The 20,846-nt window shown below is 31.3% G+C and overlaps 1 protein-coding gene across 1 annotated transcript; it reads left to right on the forward strand.

Annotated features, from left to right (window-relative positions):
• The first annotated feature begins 17,369 nt into the window (after window positions 1-17,369).
• LOC145327875 (uncharacterized) lies at window positions 17,370-20,445 on the forward strand. The gene is made up of 5 exons (XM_080171407.1): window positions 17,370-17,460; window positions 17,965-18,003; window positions 18,456-18,531; window positions 19,019-19,197; window positions 19,724-20,445. The coding sequence occupies exons 3-5, from the start codon at window positions 18,493-18,495 to the stop codon at window positions 19,836-19,838; spliced, it is 333 nt and encodes a 110-aa protein (XP_080027533.1). The 5' UTR covers window positions 17,370-17,460; window positions 17,965-18,003; window positions 18,456-18,492; the 3' UTR covers window positions 19,839-20,445.
• The last annotated feature ends 401 nt before the right edge of the window (window positions 20,446-20,846 follow it).

Raw genomic sequence — 20,846 nt, forward strand, 5'->3', positions numbered from 1 at the left:
ACATAAATTTGACTATGACTAAGAGATATATTTAGCTTGTTCCAACTTTGGACAGAGATCATCATTATTGAGATAAACTGTATTCGTAACTTTTAAACAACAATCACTTAAATCAAAATGATAAGCAGATCATTATTTTGTAAGTCTAAACAAAATTGTACATACAATTGTTTTCTGGTGACGATTATAGAGTTGCTACGCTTCCTAAACCATACCTATATGTTTGAAATTGATTGGACAATTCTAACATGTCTAAATTAACAAAAAGATCATAAGCTTTGCTTTTAATAAGATGATAAAAAAATGTGGATAATTGTTCTTGTTCCTAGTGTCCACGTTATCAAGATAGTTTCACCAAATTAGAAACATTTAAGCTGGATCCAAAAGAGATATTTACCTTAGAATAACATAAGCAATTTCAATTTTGACCATCTATTATCTACTGTGATAAAGCAATCAGAAATGACTACAGACTCTGCTTTTTATCACATTATCAAAACATTTATAATTAAGATCTTAATCTCACTATATTTTTATTGGGTGCTTAAAAATGATAAATCCTCCAAATAGAGAGAGGAGACAATGAGCTGTTTATTACGCTTGTCCCCAAAGTTTTACATTAACGTTTTCTTATTCGTTGGCTAAATAACTTTGGGGACTTTTAATGGATTTTGCTCGGTTGGTTTATAAAGTTGAGTGTCCAAATGTTTCAACGCCTAATTGCAATCTAAAGAAGGGGTAATTTTGTGTAATAACATTGGGAATGTACATCAATATGTCGGCGATTGTGTTATCCCTTTAGATCTTTGTAAATACTGATATTTAAAGAATAATACATCTATAAGTATAAAAAAAAATAATACAATTTATTTAACTTGAAAAGTAATCACTTGATTAGATTCCTAACTAACTATTTATTCAAATTAAACATTCATTTAAAGTACAAAGAATCATTTCTTAGATTTCTTTCTATATTAAAACTTATTAAGAAATTTCATTTAAGCTACTTGAATTGTCTTAAATTTGGAAATTTTTATCTTAATGGATTAGTTTTTGATATTTCTATTTATAAATGAAATAAAATAAAATTTGTAACCATCCTAAAACTGAGCACATTTATCAATGAAAAATACCTACTAAATTTTAAGTGTTTTCTTAAAACTTACATAAAAATTATCATTTATCTATTTCATCGTATTATGGACAGCTTATCGCGGATATTAAAATGAAAAATTATGATTGAGATCAAAAGCAGTTGTGTTTGCCCAGTGGTGTCAGTGACCCGGGTTAACAAAACTGATTTTAATTTTATATTTTTTTTTATAATTCTTTAAAAATTATCTGCAATACGATGCTATACATGATTTTTCAGTTTGGCTGAGAACTGGTTCTAATTCAGCGGATTTTTATCGGTTTTGAAGCCATATAACAAAATATGTTCTAATTGTCTTACTAATAGTTACTATATATGCTAAATTTAAAATTGACTTTATAGGATCAATTCTTCCATAAAATGAAGACCTAAATATGTATTGGCTTTCTTAATATTGTACTGGAACACATTTGACACACACGTACAAACACACATCCATACACTATCATTTATTATTAGCTAGCTGTTTTGAAGTTGGTAGCATTTGATGGCCATCTCGATGGTTATGAACCTTCCAATTATGTTTGATGAACAGGCATTTTTCTCATAAACAGATTATCAAGCCACTACATTTTTAAACCTTCGAAGATTTGGGAACCAACTAAATTCTTCATTTTATGCTTTCAATTAGAGAAGTATCTTTCTACAAATTTTTACTAGCAATGAATATATTTTTTTTGTAATTTGCATTACAGCCATACAGACGAGGATAAGATAGGCGGTTTAGAAGTTAAATTATATTATTCTGGTACCAAAATATGATTTTTTTCATGAATAAAGTTACATCAATGTTACAATAAAAGGATATAAGTAGCCTGATAAACTAAATTAAACCTAAAAACATTGTGCTTTTATACAAATTAAAAATATATGTCTACGATTTTAGTATTTCATTAATATAATCATAGCTGAAATATAATTGACTATCGTTAAAGGGAGCACTTTGTTATAACACTATTCTAATAATGACAATTTAAAAACATTTTCAAACCTAATTTTCAAAAATGTAGATTTTTAAATATAAAACAAAAATTTGTAAATCTATAAATCTTCGATAATGAAAAATGAATGAAAAATAATGAATTATTAAATACTTCTAATGCTAGCAGGAAATGTGCATATGATTATTAGTAAAAATAATCAAATTCATTGATTTCCAATGGGTATAACAAATATCCAACAGTTTCTGTATGATTTGAATGGGCGATGCAGTTACATTTTTCTTCATGGATAATACAGGATATATTTGAATTGAATTTGTTTGAAAATATTAAGACAATTGCCGATAAATTGATGTACATCCCATTGATTATACACAAAATTACCCCTTCTGTAGATTATAATTAGTGGTTAAAACGTTTGAACACTCAACTATATGAACCAACCAATCAAAATTCAATAAAAGTTCCAAAGGTTGTTAAGCCAGCGAATAAGAAACCGTTATAATAAGACTTTGGGGACTGTAAAAATTAAAAGCCCAATGTCTCCTCCCTCATTGTTTAGATCTAGAATATCAAGAATAAAATTTTATTTTATCTAAGTGATTAATAGAGAACGATGTCTGTCTGTCTGACCGTTTGTCCGTTAGATTAAAACTCGCTAACAAATGGGGTATATTTTTCAGGGAATAAACCTAGTGGTCATACAAAAGTGAAAAAGTGCTTTCGAATAAAGTTACTATTGAGCACTGAAACCCCCCTCCTAAAGAAAAGGGGGGTGGGGATGTTTTATTTTCTGTGTTTAGCCATGGCGGGGAGCCCTAATAACGCGGACGACCCAACATAGCTTAACCTGACCTAAAATAATAAACATACAAAAGAAAATTACCAACCTCATGTTAAAGGTGTCAAAAATATATTTTTCCCTACAAAAAAAGAGAGAAAAATTAAAAAGAGAAAAGTCAGAAATGTCAAGGTTTATCCTATTAAATCCATGAAAACGCCCTTTAGAAGAATAAGTATATAACTCCTACTAAGCTGTTTGAATGATTTCATAGCTTTGGTTTGATCGATCATTGTTTTTATAAGAAAATATCTCGCCCAAATCTTTCACCCTCCTTTTTATTGCCTACTTTCCCCTACCCTTTAAAAATTAGTGTTCGTATAGAGTAGCAAAGACTCGAAAATATAGCAAAACAAGGATTAAAATGTCCACAATTAGCGAAGCATAAACAAGGTAATATAGATTAAACGTGATATATATAAAATCTTTGGCATTTATAATGAATGTGATCAAAATAACCTTTATCATCAAGAATTTACTATACATATAACATTTGCGCTTTGACTTCATGTACTTTAATGAGTAATAATAACTTCAATCTTCCTTTATTTTGATATATATGGAATTTAAATTGAGGGGTAGTTTTCCGGGTTTTTCAAGTTATGTTATGTTGTATTAGGTACTGCAAGGTTAGGGCTCCCGCAGTTGTTTTGCCTTGGAAAACTTACACTTTTCCCCAAATAAATTATGTATTTGTTAAATTTTAAAATGTACCTAGCTTATCCTTAGTTTTACAGGGACACCGTATGTATGTTTATCTTAGCTAATCAACATTCCAATTAGCTTCAAGAATTTTGGTATTTTAATAATTTTAATTTCATACATTTTTATTCACATAGTAACCCAGTTTTTATTGTACCTATAGTTTTTACTTTCAACCAGCGTTGCAGAGCCGTTTAATTTTGATTCGGCTCCAGCTCCGGCTCCTAAATAAAATTAATATATCAATTTTTGTTCATTATTGAATTGAGAAAATAAAATAATTAATATGAAATATTTTGCTTTGCTTTGATTAAAGCTATATGAAAGTAGAAGGATGTGTGTCTATTTGATAAGTAACAATAGTATTTCAATTTAATAAATAGAAATAGACCGCTAAAAAAATCATTTTTAGCTAATCCGGAGCCGGGGCCGTTTTTAACGAAAATTCCAGCTCTGCAACACTGCTTTTAACTGTTTCATATGCTTTAATTATATAGTTAGATATGATATTTTAGTAAAGTTTTTTAAGTTCCTAAACAACCTTTGATTTAATTGGCTTTAACTATTGTTTAAATTTCATCAAGATTTTTAATAAAAGTAAACTTTATTTCAATAATATCTAATCGATTGAGTTCTGCATGATTTTATTTCATTTATTTTAATAATTAAGTCTTGGAATGGTTTTAGTCTATTTTTCTGCCCCCTGCCTACTCCTTGGAATTCATAGCCTCTAAAATTACATGTTAGGGGCGCAGCCGCAAGTTAATGTTGAAAATAAAGGAAAACTCTGATTTTAAATTTTTTATGGTTCCTCCGCTGTTTTCCTATTGGCTGATTTAAAGACTATGTATCTAGATCTTCTATTCTTATGTACGTCTTACGTTAACATATAGCTGGCATGCAAATAACAAGACTCATTGTTGCACAATTTTCTCGCAGCGCACAGAATTGCGCGAAAAAGATTTAATTTATTTGTGTTTTATCTAGCCGAGAAATCTCCGGTAATTGTACCAGATCCTATTTTTTAAAATGTATGTTCCAGTATAAATGTATGTAGAATATATATTGATATTTATTGTGGTCAATTTAGCTTGCCAACATGGAACTCATTCATTGGTCAGTTAGTTCATCCAGTAGGAGGGAAGGGGATTAGGTGGAAGTTGGGTACGAAAATCAGGTGTAAGAACCAAGTAATAATAGTTATTTAACGCATCATATTATAAACAGCTTTCCGCGGATATAAAAATGTACAATTATAACAAAACTGGTTTAATATTATGATTCTCCATTTTTATATTCGTAAAAAACTTGATATAAAACGATATTAAACATGATTTTTCTGTGTAGCTGAGAACCTGTTCTAATCCGGCAGAAATTAATCGGTTTCGAAGCCATACTGGAATATATTCATCCCATCCCAGTATATCGTGTAAGTAGTATATTTGCTGTTCCACAAATACCATTGTGACATCGTCTCTTTATAATTCAGATTTTTATCAGGTTAGGGTACTTCAAAATAATTTTAAAAATAAATTCTATCTTAAGCAAGGTTTTACAGCTTTTCATAACTTCTATAAAATAATACAAATTAAAACATTAATTGTATCCAATGTAGGTTTTAGTTCATTAAGATGATATTAACCTTTTAGTATCCTTTTAGGTTGAATACCTTGAGAATATAAGTATATCTCCACACAAAAATCAGCCGTTTATTAATATCATAAGAAGCCAAGTAAAACACATTATTATAATGAAAATACAATGTCAATTCATAGTTTTAACATTGGACTGACAAAAGCAACTTCTTAGACTGGATGTTTATTTATCAAAGACTATGATGAAAATAATACTTTATCTGAAAGAAATATCCTTTCTTATAGACTTTTTAGATGTAGTGAAGAACGGACAAATGGTCATTTGAAATCATAGAGTCGCTTCGCTGCAAAAAAAGGTGAAGAACCCTAGTGGAATAATTGTGTTGGGTGCATAACACACACCCCAGGATACCTAAACTTACCAAATTAGCTGGCTATTGTATCTTATATCCAGGGATCTAAGTCAATGGCAGATAAATTGATGCATATCCCCAATAATGATACACAAAGTTACCCCTTCTGTAGATGACAATTAGTGGCTGAGACGTTTGGACACTCAACTTAATGAACCAAACAATCAAAATTCAATAAAAGTCCCCAAAGTTGTTAAGCATAAGAACAAGAAAACTTTGGAGACTAATGAAATAAACAGTCCCCTCCCTCCCTGCTTATATCTATCTATTGCTGTATTAGGCCAAATCCTATAACATTAAGTAGTACGTAGTTATGTCTAATGCTAAAAATCTCGGAAATGGTGGTTCTCGTTGCGACGTGACGTACTTTTCAGAAAGCTTTATTTAAGTCTTTTGGTGGTTTTAGACTATTATTACCAAATCTTTCTTCCCTCCCCCCAAATAACAATAAGCAGCTATTAGTTATCTATAATACAAAGTAATTATTAATTCTGTTCTACCCCTAACAAATATACATAATATAGTAATTTTCAGATAGTAAAAATCATAAAAATTAGAGAAATAGTAAATGTATGTATTTATCATTCTCAATTGCCTTTTCAATTGTTATAAATACATTTTCAGTATAGCTTCGAAACCGATTGATATCCGATGGATTAGAACCAGTTCTTAGCCATACTGAAAATCATGTATAGCATCGAATCACAGACATTTTTTCACAAACATTAAAAAAATAATCATAAAATTAAAACCAGTTTTATTTGCCCTGGCCTTCGTCCCCTCGGGGCTAACAAAAATGAAATTTATCCTATAAGTTTTATTTTACTGTCCGCGGAAAGCTGTCTATTGCACGATGCAATAAATAACTATTCACAATTGCCTTTTCAATTGTCATAAACGCATTTACTGATTAGCTGTAAGCTTATTTGGTTGCTCATATATTGTGTATATTTTGTTTTTAGTAGCAAAGCTACACTATAACAGTTTATATATCTCCTTCTGTCTGTCTGACTTTACCGTTTTGTATCTTAATGTATACATGTTTTACATATTCTATTGGCGATTTCTTTAAGATGGTAGGTCACAACCACAATTTTTTTTAAAACTTTCTATAATTAGCGTTACTAAAAAGGAGAACTATATCGTTCCAGTGGTTATCAAATCTTAAACAACACACAGATAAAGAGACATAATGTTTATTTTATACAATATAAATACATGAAAATATTTCCCGAAAATATTTAATCAATTTTTTTTTCTTTTCTACATAAAAAATTTTTCATCCTTGTTAAACATGATTGTATATTCTGATACACAAATTAATTTCTTACACCATTCACGATTTTCTTAAAATAATCAACTTTTTATAACAACTCTTTTTATATTACCTATAACCAGACTAGTTTTATCTATCTTTCTATCACATTTTCCTACTTTAGTTACGTTGCCTTTTCTCTTTTATAGGGATTTTTCCTGTGTGGCTTCCAATCAAAATATCCACTGGATTAGAACCAGTTCTCAGTCAAACTTTAAGAAGCATGTAGAGCATCGTATTACAGACAATTACCCAGTGATATTAAAACAAAAAAAACATAATACTAAATCCAGTGTTGTTAACCTTCGGACCTTCGGCCTTTAGGACTATCTTTTCTCTCCTTACTCCTCTCTCTCTCTCTCTCTCTCTCTCTCTCTCTCTCTCTCTCTCTCTCTCTCTCTCTCTCTCTCTCTCTCTCTCTCTCTCACTCTCTCTCTCACTCTCTCTCTCACTCTCTCTCTCTCTCTCTCTCTCTCTCTCTCTCGCTCTCTCTCTTTCCTTCTCCTTCTCCTTCTCTCTCTCTCTCTTTATCTCCCTATCTCTTTCGCTTTTTCTTTCTCTCTCTTTCTTCTTCTTTGAATCTTTCCTCTTCTTTCCTCTCTCTCTTTCTCAATCTATCTATCTCACCCTCTCTCTTTATCTCTCTTATATTTCATCCATCTATCTATTAATAAGTATCTCATTTTAATATAATCACCACCTAGCTTAAATTATCAATTAAACCTTTCTGTAGCGTGGGAACTTGATGGCTGATAAAAAAAATAGGTAAATATATTATTAATAGCGAAACTACACTATAAAATGGTTATGTTGGTAATGTACAATTCACTGGTAATTACTTTATAGGAAAGGCTTTTTTATCCCTAAAAAAAATAGTTTTAGAAATAATTTAAATTTTGAATGATCGCTAACAAGGGCATCTATGCAGCTCAGTAATGACATGGTAAACAAGGATGACAACATCCATAAAAGCGAAGCTCTGAAATGGAAGGACAAACGAACATTAACACTTGTAGATTGTCAGAACTAAATTAGCAGAATATTAATGCATCAGAACAAACAATATTGTAAGTAAATTTGTTGCAAAACTGCATAAATAGATGATACTGTTTAAGAACATACTTACATTTTCTAGACTTGTTTATAGAGATGATTTGCTTATAACATTGTACCTTGTTGTAATAGGAATCAGTTTTCAAAAAATTGATTATAGAGTTGCTACGCTTTCTAGATTGTATCTAACTACTATCATCATGCAAAGTTTGGAATCGATAGGACGATTCTAACCTGTTTAAATTAACGAAAAGAGCTAACTCTCTTTGACGGACGGATGGACGGACGGACGGACCCTAATTATAGAAAAGCTTCGCTATTAAAAAAAATGTTTATTAAAGTTAAAACTTAATGTCTGATTTGATTTAATATAAGTCTTTAAAGATCTTTAAAATCTACCAATAAAGAAGATAGATACAGTCATTTTATTTAACTTAAACTCTGAGAGGGTCGGTCAGACAGACATACCTATTTATAGAAAAGCCTTTGACAAATTTTATACAAGGAGACCGTAAAAGTCTAAATGAGAATGGGGTATAAGGGAGGTATTTTTAGCCATCTAATTAATCTAGAGCTACTTTTTATACACAAAATATTTTGGTACTCCTACATTTATGCCATAAAAAAACTTTTTATGATTTTCTCTCTATATTTTTATCTTTTTTTCAATATGGCTTCGAGACCGATTAATATCCACTGGATTAGAACCGGTTCACAGCAATCATGAAAAATCATGTATAGCTTCGTAATACAGACAATTTTCCACGAATATTAAAATGCAAACCATAAAATTAATACCAGTTTTGTTAGACTTGGCCTTTCGGCCCATCAGTGCTTACAAAACTTGTTTTTCATTTTAATACCCGTTGAAAGCTGTCGATACCTTTTATATATTTTGTTTGGACACCACTTTTTTCTCTAGAATATAATTACTAGTATGTTTATGAGAGCACGATTAGGGTTTCCAGTTAGATAAATTTGTATGTATAAACCTTTTTGGGGTTTAATTTTTGGCAGGAGGCTTCACATAGGTTGCAAAAAGTTTTTGGTTTGATGCTATTTTTCTTGTTCCTTGCGTGCACATGGTTTCTCTAGGGGGCTGCAAGAAGCTCACCTCAAATTAAAATCAAGGGGGGGGGTGTTATTCAGATAACAAAAGAGGTGTAATTTCATTGTCAGTGGGTAGATGCACCCCCCTTAGGTGTACAGCCCTACATAATCAACTTACTATAACTTAAATTGTCAATTGTTTGGCAAAGTGGTGTTTAAAACCCGAAATTCAACCCACCCCCCCCCCCTCCCCCCACCAAAATTCGAAAGATGTGACTTTTTAACTTGAAGAATGTATTAGTGAGGGTGAATTTTACTGCTATATGGTAACTGCATTGTACTAAAAAATGGAAACCATAAAAAAGCATCTATTTAAACCATCTATCTTTTACCCCTTCCCCACTCATCTTTTACCTCTTTCTCTATTCTCTCTCTCTCTCTCTCTCTCTCTCTCTCTCTCTCTCTCTCTCTCTCTCTCTCTCTCTCTCTCTCTCTCTCTTTCTGTCTCTCTCTCCCTTTCTCTTACATTCTTTTTAATTTTCCTCTCTTTCTACCTTTCTTTACTGGTATCTAATTTAAAATCTTAATTTGTTTAGCTATGATCTCGCTAATATGCTTGTAATTTAAATGAGCTTTTGCCAATAAATTAGCTAAAGGTATACTAGAACTTATTCTGCCTTATTTTAGTAGGTTGCTATTTCCTCTGTCATATACTGGTCAGTTTGTTTAACCAATAGGAGGGAAGGGGATGGGGTAAAGGGGGTGGATTGAGAGTATCGTTATTTAGCCAGCTACAAGTTTCACTAATGTATGTAGAATTTACTTGGATATTATGACAGGGGAAAAGTTGTCCATTAATTAGGTTGCAGCTCCAAGTTTCACTTTATTAGAGAACATGATCATCTGTATGTTCCAAGTAATAATATTTACATGAAACGCATGAAGTTTGTTTTTATTTCCAATTCTAGAAAATTATATATTAGTTTGGAAAGCTTTCTATGATTCCTGTAGCATTTAGGTACGATTTAGAAAACGCAGCATCGGAATTGGTATATTTCAATAGTACATATTCTTTTGGAAAAATAAACAGACCTTTAAAAGAAACATTTTATTCTTTACCTCTATAAAGACAAAAGTACTTTTCTTTTCAGTAACGAAGCTCCTCTATAGTTCACTTTGTCAGACCGTCAGTTGGTCAGTCAGTAACGCTATGGGAGAAATATTTTTTTCTCTGCATCTATAGTAGATAGACAACTGAAATTTTAAGTGAAGATTCCGATGAAAATCGCGCGTTTAGTCTACACACTCTTTTGCCCGTGTGCGTTAGTCTTGCTCTCTCTCTCTCTTTCTTTTATTTGTTATGACAACTGAACATCTGTTCTATAATTCACTTTGTCCGCCTGTCCAATCCATCATTTTTTGTGCTCCAGATGTTGTCATCCTTGTTGTATTTTGTGAACTAATTACCTTTACATTTAATTATTAATACTCTTCTGTCTGATATTACTGTCTAATGATGCTAAAGAGTATTAGTGTCTAGTGTAATGGATATGGTAATGGCACACAATGGATATAGTATACGTGGATATATGGTCACACGGAAAATTTGACGTCAATTTAGGTTGCTAAAATAGAGATAATTTCATTTGTTCATCCATTAGAAGGGGAGGGGATAGAGTAAAGGGGTGGATGGAGACAATCATTATTTAAGCCAGCAGTGGGAGAATCACTTTATTAGAGTACATGAAAATCTGGTGTGCAACATCTAAGTAACAATATATCAATTTATAGTGGCTAGTGTAATGGGTATTGTATAATGGCACAAAAATGTGTAAGACAGGTATAGTTCATTAGATTGTATATGTAAATAGCAGGGATATAAAGTGATCTAGTGGTTGAAACGTTTGGACGTTCAACTTAATGAACCAACCAAAGCCCTCAAAGTTGTTAAGCCAACAAATAAGAAAACATTATTTTAAAACTTAAGAGACTTGTGTGATAAACAGCTTATTGTGCCCTCTCTTCCTGGTCTAACAGGTATTATCCATTAGATATGCGTACATAGAAAGGGAGGGAGGGGACATTGGACTGTAAATTACAACGCTTATAAATATAATCTTTATTCACTGGCTTACAAACTTTTATTAGCCTAGAATGTTTAGTTAAAAATTTCACTGATCCATTTTAACCATTAATTTTAATCTTCAGAAGGGCTAATTTTGTTTATCATCATTAGAGATTTGATTTATAAAGCGTCATTGTATTGCACTCAGATTAAAGCTTGCTATTGTCCCGCTTTTTCGCCTATAATATGGCCACAGTAAAAGTGTCTGACTATGACGTCAGAAAAAATTAACAATTAACCAATGAGAAGCCAGTATTCACAATGGTAAAATATATAGCGGCCTCTCATTGGTTAGTTGTTAATTTTTTCTGACGTCATAGTCCGACACTTTTACTGTTTTCCTATAAGGCCTATTTTTGTAAGAATATGTTAGATCATCTTTTTGAATTATGTTGTAAAATATATCTATAATAAAAAGTAGAATGATGTCTGTCCGTCCGTCTGTCTGTCTGTCTGTCTGTATGCCTGTCTGTATGTCTGTCTGTCTGTCTGTCCCTTAAGATCTCGGTAACCACTGAACCGATCGGATTCTACTCTTCAGGGTATACACCTATTGGTCCTGTGGTGGTTTTAGGCTATTTTCTTGGGGGGTGGGACACCCCTAACCCCCCAAAAAAACAAAAAAAAATCTCCACCATTTTTTTTTGCTGAAGTTTTCCTATGTCCTAGAGGCTAGGGGCGAAGCCGCTAGTTATATATAAAACAAGGAGTAAAGCATCAAAAATTATGGATGGAAAAACGGAAAAAAATAGTTTGCGAGCTGATGTTAACATTTATGGCCATCAAAAATATAGGCGTAAAAATCACAAACCTTTATATAAAGTCCTACATGTCTTTATTTAATATGACCGACAGAACAACAACGGGTGCTAATTGGTAGAGGAATCTTAATTTTAGCAGAAACAATCACATTTCCCCAAAAATGTTTCAGCAAGACATAGAGACTGACCTTCCAATTTAAAGAGAATCTTCGCTACTACAAAGAATATTTGATTGATCGATGCTATAAATTTAGATATTTACTATATGAAAAAGAATTCAATAGATGCGTAGAAATAAAAAACAAACATCAACAAAAAGATTAAAATATATATAAAAAATATGTATAAAATATCAAATTTTGGTTTTATTTTGTTATTTGCATAGAAATAAGGATTTACTTGAAAGTTTGAGTGTTTACCTTAAATTAAACTTTCCTTGGCTTACTGAGAATTAAATTATTTAGAATATTCAGTAGATTCCCTTTAAAAGTGTTGAGTTAAGAACTAACCCCCCCCCCCCCTTTTTTTTGAATTATGAAGAGTGAGTTGTTTCGGTCAGGTTAGGTAAGGTTATACTGGTTATACTTATACTCAATTTTAAAAAAAAACATAAGGGGGGTGTTTTAGTGCTCGATATTCACTTTTAGGGAATGCACTTATGCATTATGACTAGAGATAACCTGAAATAACCTTTCTGCTGGATATTAGAATAAAAAACTATTATATTACAACCAGTATTGTTAACCTAAGGCCCAGGATAACAAATCTGGTATTGATTTTATGATTTGTATCTTAATATTCGTGGAAAATCATCTTTAATGCGATGCTATGCATGATTTTTCTGTATGACTGAGAATCCAGCGGATATTAATCGATATCAAAGACAAAAAAATATCTCTTTAACCTGACATAAAAGCAACTAAAATTCTGTATATGGATATTTCTATGTACTAGTAAATCAAGAATGAAAGAAAATGTGTTTGATTTTAATATAATTCTATTTAATGCAGCTTCCCTAGAATCTAGAGGCTCTATAAAAGTTACAAATATGTTGAATTTTACTTTTTGTCAGTAAATAAACAGTTATTTTATTTCAATTACAACAAATGACTTTTTCGTGCACCAAATATCTTCAAACACAATATTTATTTATCTATTTTACTAGCGGCACTTCAGGAGTGGGGAGTCAAATCTGATAACCCAATTTCTTATTTTAGATTTTAAAAGAAAAAGTAAAAAAAAAAGTTTTGGGGGGTGGAAATTTTTTTTTTTTTGGGGAGGGGGGTATTTTTCATTTTTTGGGGGGTTGGGGGTATTCCATCCCCTAAGAAAATAGTTATAAACCTTCCCGGGACCTCTGAGAAGCTACCCTGTTAAGGAGAACCCGATCGGTTCAGTGGTTAGCGAGATCCTTCGGTACAGACACACAGATACACAAACAGACAAACATCCTGATAGTTTAGTATAAGGATTTACATAAACCCTAGTTTTTTGTGATGGCACCAACGAATTCACAATTTCTAACAAAATTGTTAAAGATTTCATGGAAAAAATAGTTAGTTATACATATTTTTACGTTACGAGGCAAGGTCATGAGTGATGTAAAACAAATCTGTGTTTTCTTCCAAGGATCTAAAGGGCAAGGGCGTCCAAGGGGGGGGGAAGTGGTGATTACCCCCCCCCCCCCCCATTTAAAATATACCCCTACCCTGGGGTTGCCGTAGACACCCACAACCATTTAGGAGGGGGTTATTTATCCCCCCAAAACAATTTTTTTTTTTTTTTTTTTGGGGGGGGGGGAATTTGCGGCACGCTTCGCGCGCCATTTTACCCCCCCCCCTTCCCAAACCAAATTACCCCTCCAAATAAAAAAGCTCGGACGCCCCTGCTAAAGGGATATGACAATGGCCGATAAATTGATGTACATCTCATAGGATGATACACAAAAATACCCCTTTATATATTACGATTAGTGGGTGAAACGTATGGACACTTAATGAACCAACCAAACTAAATTCAACAAAAGTCCCCAAAATTGTTAATCAAACCAATAAGAAAATAATATCATAAAACTTTGGAGACTTTGTAAAACAGCCCAATGTCACCCCCCTCTCTGTTTTTTTTTACCTTTTATAGGATCTTTTTTCAATATTTTGCCTTTTCAAATTCATATATTAAATTTCCTACAAAAGTGGAAATTTTTCCACGATTTTTTGGTTAATGGGATTTAGAAATATTATGTTTTTATTAAAAAACATTCCTATCAACTCTGCTTTTATTTGACATAACCGAAAATTACTTAAAATTTTCCTACATTTTTTTGTATTTCTGATTATTTTGTATTAATTTAAATATGTAAACAAAATTTATATAGACATGCTGTAAATTTGGAATTTAATGAATATCTCCATCCTGGCGGGCACAGGATACTAGCAAACCTGGCAGGGTCATCCAGGTAAAGAGCAAAAATATTTTTTTGACTAAAACAAAGCATTTTATTATACCAAAATACTAAAATATCCTCTAGTAGTACATCCTTATATGAAATACAGGTGTTCAAGTCACTTTCAGGTTCCAGGTATGATCCTGCAGGTCCTAATCCTACAGATCTCCAGAAATCTTTAAATAGCTCCTGTGGCCGCAATTTTTGACTTAGAAACTTCAAATTTTAAACTTAAGCTTTTCTGACATGTCTACATAAAGATCCGCCGCCGTTTTCTCGCCGACCGCCGACTGTGGCGGCTGGCAGCTGCCAAGTACAGCTGCGGCCGCTGAAATTTATATTTTGATATTTCTAATGTAAAAATTTACATAAAGATAAACATTTTCTGGAAAAAAAATTTTTCTAGCTTCAAAAATAAGAAAATTACAGCCGTTTGAAATTTTTAAGTAAAAAAAGACCTAAAAACAAAGGTTGTTAAATAAAAGGGTGAAGGAAGCGAAAATTGACTTAGACTTATAAAAGGTAGGATATTCATTATCAAACAGGGGACTTGCACAAAAAAAATTTAGCCCTCTAGCTCTAACAGGAACTGAGATAATAGGGGGAGGGGCGTTGAACGCCACCTCCCCCGACCGATTAAGGTGCGGCAAGGGGCCCGACTGTAAAGGGTTAAGGTCGAAAATTCATTATCAAACAGGGGACTTGCACAGCAAATTTTAGCCCTCAGCTTTAATAGGATTTGAGATAATAGGGGGGATCGTTGAACGCCCCCCTTCCCCTCCAACCGATTAAGGTGCGACAAGAGGCCCGACTGTTAAGGGTTAAGAAAATACTTACTTACAGACCACAATTATAGAAGAGTTGCCTCTAAAAAATTAATAAAAGCATTTTTGTGAAATTTTTAGAACCTAAACTTATTTAAAACTAATTAAATCAAGTTCTTTCACTTTTTTGTATCTTTTAACTTATTTTTCTATTAACAAGGATGACAACATCCATAACAGCAAAGCAAATGAGAACTCTTATAGAGTATCAGAACTTTTTCGTTATAGGATATACTCTCATTTTTAGGATTTCACTTATAATTTTGTACATTGTTGTCCCAGGAATCATCATTTCAAAAATCAGATGAATGGGATAATTATATCATACAAAGAGTTTTTGTTAAAAATGTTAAAAAAAACACCATTTACAATTAGACGTACGGACTTTCTTGTAACAATTATAGAGTTGCTACGCTTTCTTAATCGTACCTAATTGTTATAGTAATCCTTATGTAAAGTTAGAAATTTATAGGATAATTCTAAAATTTAATAAATAAGAAAAAGAGCTATCTGTAACGTAAGAACAGACGGGCCGACCCTGATTATAGAAAAGCTTCACTTTTTTAAAACCAGGTGGATTGTTGTGGTACAACTCTAATACCATGGGATTATATATTAGTTCATATATTTGTATATAAATATATTTCTTCGAGTAAAATAGTAGATAGTAAACATTAGACCTTCATGCTAGCAACAGTTAAATAGAATTATAAATAGATAGGTATTTTCAATATAAATATAATTCTTCAAGTAAAATAGTAGATAGTAAACATTAGACCTTCATGCTAGCAACAGTTAAATAGAATTATAGATAGATAGGTATTTTCAATATAAATATAATTCTTCTAGTAAAATAGTAGATAGTAAACATTAGACCTTCATGATAGCAACAGTTAAATAGAATTATAAATAGATAGGTATATATTTTTATATAAATATCATTCTTCTAGTAAAATAGTAGATAGTAAACATTAGAACTTCTTTCTAGCAACTTTAAAATAGATAAAAAGTTAAATTAATAGAATATCAGTATTTTGTAAAACACATTTTGACTTTTGTAAAGCAGTAGACAATAAAGATTTGACATTTAAGCTATGGGTTTAATAGTAGGATTTGTGTATGGATTTAAACTCCATACGCACGCACGGACATACAGACTTTGTTCTAATTTGTAATTCTCACAATTCTAACCCATACCTAACCTAACCTAAAATAAGCCTTAAAAAATTTTTTTTTTGTGGTTCAGATGCAATATGAGGGAAGTAACGAAAACATGACATCTTATTAAGTTATATCATATTTCTTGGAATAAATTAGTACTTGAATAATATTAATAATAATGTATGTCTTACATTGTTATTAGATTTACTATGACATCAAATGAATAAAACATATTTCCATGAAAAGATTTTGGATGTTTACCACAAAGTCCCTGTTGAGCAATGAAACCCTCCCACATATTAAAAATAGATAACTAGGGATTGGTGGCAGTTATTACCTCAAAATATGTTAGGGTAGGTTATATTGTGTACTAGGTAGCCCTGCAGTGTTAAAGCCATTGCTGGGATAAGTCAGAGAAGAAAATGCATTTTTATATTAATCATTATAGTTTTTAATAAGTTCATTCGGGGGACTGTCATTTACACATCCAGCAAATTTACAGTGGATGTGTTTTCGCCAGTGCAATGGATGTATTTCTGACAAACTGAATTTTTACTGTATAAATGACAGTAAAATCGATTCTCATGCCATAAAAACACCCAACACTGCCAAAAATACATCCAATATATTAATACACATGTCAAAAATACATCAGACACTGGCATTGACACATCCATAATTTTTCAATTATATGTCATAAATACATCCAACACTGGCATTTATACATCCAGTACAGTACAGCAAGGTTAGAGTCCCGAAAATAAAATGGGGTCTTCTCAGAAAACGCCTATCTCAAAAAACGCCTACTAAATAGATTTTTTAAAGCATTTTGTTAACATAGATAAGTCATAGTTTTATTTAGAAGGTTGGCTAAGTTTTTCAATATGTATTTAGAGTTTAAATTTTTAATAATATTGTAACATTTTGGAACATATAATGAAGCAATAAATATGCTATTTTGTTTATTCTTACAAATATGTTTTTTCAGATGATAAAATGTTTAATATTTAGCTTAATTTCAATAATTGAAAGTAGAGTTTTTAGTCTGCCAAATGGTTATCATCAAGTTGAGCAACCTATTAGGTTAGTGGATTTTTTAAAGCATTTTTGTGTGTTGTGTACATTTTGTGATTTTTTTAGTAATTGATATGATTTCTTGCAGACTTTTTTTGATTGGGATCTAATGATATGAGCACATCGAATGTGCCTCCTGCCTTTTCGGACATATCTGTATTTAAAGTTATTTAGTCAAAACAATAACCTTCGAATACCTTGCTGTTGGCCCATTAATGTTTTCAAAATTATGGGGGAAAGTTTTTTAAATTTAATTTCTTTAAAACTTCGAAATATATTTTTCTGGATACAAAACAAACTCCCCAAACCAATTAAGAAAATCAGACATTTATGATTAGATTTTGTCAATGGTAACTGGGTATAGTTAAGCAATACTATTTTTCTTCAAAATACACACAGTATAAATCTTACACTGCCTCACCATATTTGTGTATAAAACTTTGGAACTATGTATGCAATATTAAAAGTTGATTTTTTCTGACTAATTTTAATTTATATAGTTTATAATTTCAGGTATCAGAACTATGAAGTCAGTTCTCATAATGATAAAGGAAATTTGAATATTACAGACAATTTTAGAAATTTTCTATTGACATTTAAATATTTACATAATGTAGAATTTAAACAAGGATGATAAAATCCTTAAGTAGCGAAGCTAAAACAAATCATGAATGGAGAAAGTAAGTTATAAAACAGATGTTTAGTTGTCAGGAAACATACTTTAAAATGACATGCAATAAATTGTAGAAAATCACAAAAAATTTAAGCATGACGGGCGAACCAAGGAAGCAATATATTGGGAGCTCATTTGTACAAAAAATCTTTAATAGGAGCTTTACAAAATGTCCTAAAATATATGCCGTGTGACGTCATAAAATTTGGGAAACAATTTTGTATGTATTAAAGGGGAATAGATGTTTTAAACCTTTTAGTAGATTACCCCGCTTGAGCTAAAAACTTTTCTGGTCTTTGGTGATTTCACAATATTCACATGTGTGCACAGACTTGGATACCAGACTTGAATCTGGAATTTACGTGGATATGGGCTGCTATAACAAACTTTCTTTGTATAGAAAACAGGTACAAAATACTAAAGTAACAGGATTGATGTCTGTTAGTGTGTCTGTACGATAATTTTGCTATCTGATGAACCGATATGGTTCTCCTTTAACTTACAGGTCCTGGGAAGGTTTGAAACTAAATTGAGCGAGGGTACCAACGACCTCCTAAGAAATATCGCCTTTTTTCACTTTTTAAAAAATAAAATTGAAAGAAAGGGACTTCCACCTGAACCCTCTAGCAGCGTAGCCGCTAGTAGATATAAAAGCAATACAGGATTGGAATCTTAAAGTAATGTCGATGTGAACTACTATGAAAAAAACCTTTATGCTTATAGTGCCTAACAAAAAATCACTTAAAATCCAAATGACCAACGATAGGCAATATACATTTTACCATTGGTCCATTACAATGTATACTGGCCTATCACTGGTCATTTTTATTGCATGACGTTATTTTTATAGGCACTATAAGCTGCTTCTCCAGTTATTAATTGTTTATATTTTAGACCCTTTATTGGCAACCTCCCGTCGAATGCTTGTATGAGGTCAAAGATGGTGAAATTGTTTCTATTGTAATAACAGATGAAGACCTAAGAGCAAATATTGGACATGATGACGTAGAACAGGGCCTCCCAACAGCTAAACGTTCTGACTTCTGGCATGCTCTGTTCAATTTTGATAAAAGGTAATAAATAAATCAAAGAATTGTTACAAATTTTGATATATTTCTAATCTAGAACTAAGACTTCCGATGTTTTTTTTTATTTTCATAATCCTATTGGCTACAGGAGATTGACACTTCTATTTATCAAATTTCAAGTGTTTATGTTGAATATACATACAGATTTAGTAAGAATTATGTTGACAAATGTTAACTTCATTTTTTAACTGGGATTTTTTACCTTTTCGTCATTGTAGCTGTCAATCAATTTATTGACAATCTATTTTTTAGTATATCTTTACAACCGATTAATATCCGCTGGATAAGAACCGGTTCACAACCGTACTGAAAAATCATGAATAGTATCGTATTATAAACAACTTTCTACGAATATTAAAATAAAAATAATAAAATCAATACCAGTTTTGTTAGCCCGGACCTCGGCCCTTTAGGGCTTACAAACTAGTTTTAATCTTGTATTTTTGTATTTTAATATCCGTGGAAAGCTGTCTATAATTCGTCTCGATATTAGTATTCTATCAATATTTAGGAAACCTCATGGTGGAAGTAAATCTATCACGAACAACCTGGACGTTTTGGACCGGCGCTACATGATCTACATGCCCCCACCTCCAAAAGACAATGGCCTCAAAAATATTGGTTAATTGATTCAATCTGTTGGGGCAACGCAGTTTTTCCTACCAGCAAAAGTTCAGACACTGTCTTTTTTGACATTAAGTTGGTCTGTTTTAATGTAAATTTCAATAGTAATTTATCCAAAAAAATACTTTTTATGAAAGTTTTTAAAATAAAAAAAATCATTTATGACAAATATTTTGAAACAACGATACAAATATACATAACAAAAAAGGGTTAGTGTGTAAATGTAAAATTTTAATCTAACAAAATGGATATTAAGCATTTACTGTTCTTTTATTAAAATTAACATGAAAATATATTTCAAACAAATTAGTAAATTATTCATTTTTTGACAATCATTTAAAGCAGTTTTTGAGCTTTTAAGTTTTTTTTATAAAATTTCAAGTTTCCTATTAAAAAATTATCCGTAATTTACCAAATAGATATAAGAGGCTGGAATTAACAAAACAAAATAAAGAAAAAACAACACTTAAAAAGCTATAAAATTTCAACAAAAAAAAATTTCAAATTTGTATAATTTTAAGTGTTTTTATTCATATATAAAAATATGCTTTTGTTATTTTGTATTTAAAGCAATTTGACTTTATTTGATAATAAATATTTTAAATATTTTGTTTTTTGGTACTTTGCATTTTTTATCCTCTATCATTTAGGGTGCACCTTACGCTATATTCTTGTTTTTTACATAGACGTTTATTTTGCTAAAATATCCATATCCTAACTAAAGTTATGAAGGTTTATAGTTTTTTTTATAGGGTAGATTCGCTCCTCTAAAACAGCCAGACGTACAAACCAAATGCACATTAGAAGCTAACAAAAACAAAATTTCAGTTATTTCTGAGCTAAAGCAAAAAAATTACATTGTTTCTTTAAACTCGAGCCTAGATATTGAAGTTTACTTTTTTCTACGCTTAATGTCCCAATATGTGTCAAAAGATCTCACTGTGTACCACCACCCTCCCAAGAGAAATCACAAAACAAGGATGACAACATCCATTAGTAGCAAAAAGGCA

Source organism: Acartia tonsa, chromosome 9, assembly GCF_053477335.1.
Source record: "Acartia tonsa isolate MP-2025a chromosome 9, ASM5347733v1, whole genome shotgun sequence".
NCBI lineage: Eukaryota > Metazoa > Arthropoda > Copepoda > Calanoida > Acartiidae > Acartia > Acartia tonsa.